Below are 7,950 nucleotides of genomic sequence, written 5' to 3' on the forward strand. Positions count from 1 at the left end.
CAGCAATGACTTAGTTCTGACTCGATGTTATACAACAACAACAACATGTTGTTAAGGATATTCTTACTCATAGTGACCCCATATGCACAGAAGATAACTACTCCACAGGGTTTTCAAGGTTGTGACTTTTCAGAAGTAAATCATCAGACCTGTCTTCCAAAGTGCTTCTGGGTGGGTTCAAACCACCAAACTTTGAGCTAGTAATCAAACACTTAACTTGCATCATCAAAGGATTTGGAAAGCCACCACTAAAGTGAAAAGAGCACTGAATTGAGAGTTAAGAGATCTGTGATGTTACTACTTCAATTACTACTTGACCTTGGAGAAACAATTTCCATTTTGTGGGCTCCACAGCTTTCCCATCTTTAAATTAGAGTGACCATTTAATTCTACATTTGGTGATTCTACAAAGTTAAACTCTAGTGAAAAAAATTTAGAATTAAAAAAGGACTTGTTAGTTTTGGTGAGGGTAATGTAAAATCAAGTAAGTGTGAAGATTTGACTAAGGTAAAGATGATAATAAAAAGTACACAAGAATATGGAGTAATTTTTGGTAAAAGCCACATGTACAATTGTGCAACAATGGTAATAACAACCAAAAATTATGTGGTTACAAAGGTAAAGATGTATGTTTGTATCTGTATTGTTTCTATGTGCCATCAAGTCAGAACCAATGCAAAGCTGACCCTACAATGGGTTATCAAAGGCTGTAAACCCCAAGGGAAGAAATAACCCATCTTTCTTCCACCAAGGAGGTGGTGGATTTAACCGCCTTGCATTTGTGCTGGCAGTGCAATTCCTTACCCATATGTATGTTGTTGTTGTGTGCTGTTGAGTCAGAACCAACCCACAGATGTCCCTCTAGTAGGTTTTCAGAAACAGTATATTTTAGGGGAGGAGATTGTCCCTCCTTTGGAATTGTAGCACACCTTCATACCACTATGCCACCAGAGCTCCCTACCCAAACATATTGGTAAGTATACAGAAACATATAGTGCACATATACACGTGTCTCTAGAGGTAAATGTACACACATACTTGTGTACACAAAGCATATATTGGGAAAAGTTACGGATACTTCCTAGACATAAACATATGTACTGAGTTACTGATTTGAGTATCAGAGGCCAACTGGCACAACACAACTCAAGAATGTTTTACTTTCTATTTTAGTGAATAATGTTCAAGACTAGTAGTACCCAACAGATGGACCAGAATAAAATAGGTGGGTAATAAAACAAAATTTAAATTCCTAAAACAAAACAAAACAAAAACCAAAGGCCAGACATACTGGCCCAATAAAGATTATAAATATCTGAGATTGAAAACAAAAATTAAAAAAAAAAACAAAACACAAAAAACCAACAAACAAAACCTGAGATTGCTGTCCTATGATGTCCTTTAAACGTAGAACTCAAAGCACTCCTTTGGTCATTTATCAGCCAAAAAACAAGATTGGCTCATGAAAGAAATAACTGCATCCATTTGTATTATGCACCTCTAAATATTATCTTAGGGAGCACATTATCTAAATATTAGGAAGCTCATGCTCTCTGATCCTAACCTCCTGACAGTGACTCATGTCTTGCCTTTCTGATTCAGTAAATAGATGCTAGTGAGCCATGAGTCTCACTTATCTTGTCAGATCTAATTGATTATACATGTGCAAACAAAGGAAAAATTTAAAAAGCTTCTAAGATGTCATCCAACTGAGCTCACCTGGACCACCTGCCATGGGAAATCCTGCCTCCATTCTAACGGAATTCCCAGCTCCCATAGGGCCATTCATTCTCACATCTTGGTTTCGATTCTGAGCCAAAGCCAGGTTGATAGCACCTTCGCCTGAAAACGAGAGTCAAGTTATAAAACAGAAATGATCACAGTAAGAAAAATCAGGGTAAATTTTATTCAAATATAGGTACACAAGAGCCTTAATTTTCTGTGTTTTAAAAGAATTATGGTAAGTTTACCACTCTAAAAAGGATGAGGTCAAATCTCCCTGGGTCTTTCTTCAATGCCATCTGAACAGGCTGACTTATGAAAAACATCACAACCAATAATGTTTATGTAAAACATCATTAACAATATTCACTTACAATATGACATGAGTAATCATTAATGATATTAAGCACTCTTAGAGAGCTTGAAACTCCAATACTGATTTTCAGCTGGCTCACCAATATGGTAGGGGTAGAAGGAAAAAGACTAAGGTGATGGGAAAAACCATTTGCAAATTATCTCAGAATCTTATCTTTCCTTTTGAGAACTTGTGATTAGAATGCAGAGGGAAAAGGAGTCTTGATGGAGAAATACCAGATGATAGTGTAGGGACAACAAGAATACTTATGAGTAAATATTTCCTTTCAAGAACTGCAGATTTTTAGCACAGCCATTCATACAAAGAAGAGTAGATAAGTTGCTACTAATTAACGTCCATGATACCTGATGATAACATCAACATTTGTACAGGACTTTTAATATTTACAAAATATTTTCTATTTGAACTTTGCACGGGTAATATCACTAGAAATATTCCAATTAAAACCCACTGCTAATGATTCCAGCTCACAGAGATCACGGAAGGCAAAGTAGGAAATGTCCACAAGGGTTTCTAAGCTGTAAATATATATTTTTTTATTTTATTATTTTTGTGTGCGTGTACCCTCAAATCAGATCTGACTGGTACAGGAGGAGATTGTCCCTCATTCCCCGGCAGAGCATCTGGTGGATTTGAACCATTCGCCTCTGGGATTGTAGTTGCAGCTCCTTGCCACTAGGCCACCAGAGCTCCCTAAGCTGTAAATATTTATGGAAACAGACTGCCTCATCTTTCTTCCATACAACTCGTGGTGGGTTTTAACTACTGATCTTCTGGTTAGAAGCCAAAAGCTTGAATTACTACTGCTTCCCTGGGGCTCCTTTAGAAATGCTACAATTAAGTAGGTCCTGAACTTGCTTAAGCAACTTAAATTGTACTTAGTCTAAGGACAAGAAGGTTTCTAATACAAGTTCTAAAATGATTAAATTTTTTTTAAATCAAAACTTTTGGATATTATTCCTGTGGAAGACAGCACCACCTTGTGGGCATATAAAAGTAAAGCTAGTTCCTGGCTTAAGACTTAAACGACTACATTTACTTGTTATGTATCATGAAGTGGGAACTGACTCTCGCTGACCCTTTGGCAGGTTTTGCTGAGGCAGTAAATTGCATGGGAGGAAAATCTTTCTCTCTCAGAGCAGCTGACAGATTCAAATTAGGTGCCTTTGGGTTGGAAGTTCAATATTTTACCACTAAGCCACCAAGAGTTCCTTATATTTATTCAAGTCTTTCCTTAATGTGGGGTTCTGGTTGGTGGAGGAAGATGATAAAACAAGAAGCTAATGAGAACACAATAGTTTCCTGTGTCTGATCACTAGTCTAAGTTATTAAAGTATTATAATCAGGGAAGTATAATGACCAAAAGAAACAAATATCCTATCAACAAGGGACCAATCACTGGAGACTATAAAGTCACTGGCTCTTATAATTTGCCCATGGGAATTGGGAGCAAAAGAGAGAAGAAAATACACACCGTTAGTTTTTCTTGCTCTTGTTTTCAAACCAAAAGGAAGGAACTATATAATATACCAAACTTACTAAGACATTGTAAGAATAAATAACAATTTATAAAACAGGTATCAGATCATATCATTTCTTTGCTTAAAATGGTTTGTTTTGGAAACAAAGACCAAACTCCTCATTTCCATCTATCCTTGTGATATTCAATAGAAATATAATATGTAATTTAAATTTTTCTAAAAGCTACATAAAAAGAAACAGGTGAAATGAACTGTTTAATTCAATACATCCAATGTATTATCATTTAAACATGCAATGAATAGAAATTATTAATGAGATTATTTTACATTATTTTTATGGGTACTAAGACTTCAAAATCCAGTGAATATTTCATGAATCTAAGATTAAGCTAAAAATATTTATAGTTCTCAAAACACATTTGTGGCCTGCTGCAACTTTATGGGACCCAGATCTAGCCCATGCCTAACTCTCCAATTTCATCTCTTATTATTTTTACTCTGAGTAACAAAAATAAGCTTCAGTGGGGTTTTTTTCTCCCCCTTTCAGTTTCTTGGGCCATAAAGTGGCCTCTCATCTCAATGCTACTTATTACAATAGTTCTCCTGCACTCTTCACATAGGTTAACATCTTAATTTTTAAAAAAAAAATTTATTGTTTTTTGTGTATGTACCATCAAACTGGATCTGACTGGTACAGGAGGAGACTGACCCTCCTTCTCCAGCACAGCATCTGGTAGACTCAAACTGCATACTCTGGGATTGTAGTGGAACATCTTAATTTTAATGCAAGCTTAAGTGCCACATGTCCAAAAAGTCCTCACCAAGCAATGTCATTCAAAGTTCAAAAAAAGCCAAACAACCATCTAGAGACTATTCTGACTTGTCACTCACATATGTCAGAGTAGAACTATGTTCAGCAGGACTTACAACATTGGATTTTTTTTCAGAATTAGATCATCAGGCTCTTATTTCAAAGGGGCTAACTTTTTTGGTTGTTGTTATGTGCTACTGAGTTGCCTGCAACTCACAGCAACCCTATCAACCCTATGTACAACAGCTCAGAACCCTGCCCTATCCTGAGCCAGTCTCACTAACTTTGACACACCTAATGCCACTGTCCCGTTATCATGCCAATCCATCTCATCCAGGGTCTCCCTTTCCTGTGCTGTCTGTCCTTCCACCCTTCCAAGCATGATGTCCTCCAAAGGCTGGTCCCTCCTGGCCACATGCCCAAAGTATATGGCACGGAGCTTCAAAAGCCTTGCCTCTAAGATGAAACTTGGTTTCACCCTCTCTAAGACAGACCTATTTGTTCTCCTGGTGGTCCATGGTATGTTCAATACTATAACTCAAAGGCATCAATTCGTCTTCTGTAATCATTAGTCACTGTCCAACTCTCTGATGTATAGCATGTAATTGCGCAGACCATAGCCTTTATCAAGGGCATCTTAGTTTCTAGACTGACATCATTTCTCTTCAGCACTCTGGAGAGTTCCCTGAGAGTAGACATAAGGTCATTCTTTAACAAAACATCTTAATTTTCTTTTTTTCAGAACACAATATACTTTATAATTATTTATTTATTCATACACTGTTTTCTTATGGACTTCCCCTATACTATACTAAGATAGCCCAGTTTACATCAATTATACCAGTATGATTATTAGTAGCACTCCCTTTCACTCTCATGGGGAGTTCTGGTGGCATAGTTGTGCTGCCAACCCAAAGGTGGCACCTTTCTGGGGTTCAAATCCACCAGTAGTTCTAAAAAAGGAACATGAGCAGTCTTCTCCCTTGTGATTTATACCTTCTTAAAATCTGCTGGAAAGCAGCTATGAATTGGTTATGACTCTAGGGCAATAAGGTGGATTTCACTCTCAACAGTGTTCTAACATCTTCCCTAAGAATACCCTCTATATACAAAACAGTGGTACATGTTAAGTGCTTACTAGGTATAACTGAAGATGTGATGAAAAGTCATCATAGCCTTACTAAAAGTCATAGATATTTTTCAATATTATGAATGTGTTCTTAAAGAAAATGTCACATTCTGTAAGATCACACATTGAAAATAATAGGTTTTATGGGAAAATCAATGTTGCTGTAGATACAAAACTTACGTGGCTTTTTCTTCAGAACATTAGTAAAAATAAAAATTAGTAAAGGCAATATATACAGTTAAAAAAGAGTAGAAATGCCTGGTTAAAAGCACTGAGACAATGCAGATGCCACTAAGATGGGGACAAGAGAATAGAATATATAATTTGTTAAAGCTGAGAGTCACGAAAAGTTGGAGGTATATTTCTAGAAAAGACATCTCAGGGCAAGTAAGTGCTCTTAGTTTTCTTAAAACAGAGCTAGAGCTGAAAAATTTCCACCTAAGTGGAAGCGGAGGTAAAGGCTTTCCCCTATCTCTGATAATTAACATTTATTCTCACTATTCCAGCTCCCTTTAGCTAAGAAAAATCACTTACAAAGAAATACAATGTCTATATTCAGCTTATCATTCTCCCACTTACTAATTACATATAAGTGAATTTCTGTTGGGGGGGGACAAAACATGTTGTAGAGAACACTGCACTCACTGTATTGCACAGGTTTATATACTTGCAAACTATAGCCCATGGCCAAATCCAGCGCACTACCTATTTACTTAAACAAAGGTTTACTAGAACACAGCTTCATCCATTCATCACTCACTTAGGTATTATTGGTGACTGCTTTTGTGCTACAATGGTAGAGACTAGTTGACATAAAGATTATACAGTCCCCCAAAATAAGTACTACCTGACTCTTTACAAAAAGCCTGTAGGCCCCTGGCTTTGGAGGAATTCAGATGCTCACAGAACGTCCTCAAAAAAGATGTGTTTCCCAACTCCTAGATCAAAACTCAAAAAGTATGTTGGAGATGGTGAGGATAGCAAAGGACAGTGCAGGTTTAAAGGGGACTCAATGGCACTTAACAACAGAAAGTACCATATTAAAGAAAAAAAAATTAGTTTCCTTCTAGAAGGAACACTACCAACTAGGGTCTCTTAAAGAATTCATTCTTTTAATTTAGGTAAATAGGAAACATGTGAAAGAAGCTCTCAAGAATTTGTAACACACTGTACAGGATGAATGAATGTAGAACAAATTATGCTGAAAGACATAAAGCAGTCTCAAAAGGAAAATTATGTCATCCCTCTACAGACAATCACTATATCTCCATTTATGAAATGGTGGAATTTACCTATTTCTCAATTTACAAATAAATAATCTCTAAATAATTTATGTTGGTACTGCCCCTTTAGGGCACAGCAAACTATAGTCTTAGATTTCACAAAATTAATTTCACACTTACATACAAAATTATACCACTGCTATGTTTTATAGAGGAAACATTTAAGCTCTAAATAAACACAGAGTCAGGAGGTCATGGCTCACTAGTGAAATGGACGGCGGGCTGCTACGTATTTTGCATCAACAGAGAATGAGATGAGACAATTCCAAGTCTGTCTTTGGGCACGCAAAGACATATTATGTGTGTGTTTACCTCCTTCTCACTCGACCCATGTTTACTAAGAATCTAAAAGATACTAGGAAAGCTGAAGAAACAACAGTGAGCATAAGAAGATATGGTCTCTGCACTGCTAGAGTTTACAATTTAATGGGGACATACAGCAATAAAAACTGAACAACTGCTCTGATCAAAGTGTGAAATAATCTAAGAAAAAACCAGACTGTAGAGAGAGTACATTTAAAGTATACCAGTTCAGCTTGGAAATTTAGGAAATGCATCCTCAAGAAGAAAAGAGTTGATTGATATCTAAGGGCTTATTAGGAATTAACTAGTGGAAATAGTAGCAATAACAGACAACATTCCATATAGAGAACACATAAACACAAGGGATCTACAGTATGAGGAAAACCTCATGTTTAAGCAACCAAAAAAAAAAAAATTGGAGATGTCAGAACACAGAGAATAAAGGAGTAGAGGTTTATAGGGTAAGGTAAATTTGGGTAAGGAAGATAGATCATGCATAGTATAAGATCCCTTTAACGAATCTGAACTTTATTCTATCTGCAAAGCAGAGAGTTCAACTGGATGTATATTAAAAAGATCACTGGTTAAAATATTTGAAAAATGAATACTGCTACATAGTCACTGTTAAGGACTGCCAAATCTGTGTTACACACACAAAAAAAGATAAAAAATACTAAGATTTGGGATCTCTGGTGGTCTAGTGGCAAGAGGGGACATGGTTCAAATCTACCAGATGCTCCTCTAGAGAAGGAGGGGCAATCTCCTCCTGTGCCAGGCAGATCTGACTCAACAGTACACATACCAAAAAAAAAATAAAAAATAAAGAAATTAAAAAGAAATCTGGA

The 7,950-nt window shown here is 36.5% G+C and overlaps 1 protein-coding gene across 1 annotated transcript in view; it reads right to left on the bottom strand.

Moving 5' to 3' along the window:
• The window catches only part of NCOA6 (nuclear receptor coactivator 6), a 65,606-nt gene that overhangs the window by 50,389 nt on the left and 7,267 nt on the right, over positions 1 to 7,950 (bottom strand). The window contains 1 exon segment of the mRNA XM_006903660.1: positions 1,720 to 1,842. Within this exon segment, the coding sequence (XP_006903722.1) occupies positions 1,720 to 1,842 (123 nt within the window).

Source organism: Elephantulus edwardii, unplaced genomic scaffold (genome assembly GCF_000299155.1).
Source record: "Elephantulus edwardii isolate Elephantulus edwardi_28Jun2011 unplaced genomic scaffold, EleEdw1.0 scaffold00015, whole genome shotgun sequence".
NCBI classification, from domain to species: domain Eukaryota; kingdom Metazoa; phylum Chordata; class Mammalia; order Macroscelidea; family Macroscelididae; genus Elephantulus; species Elephantulus edwardii.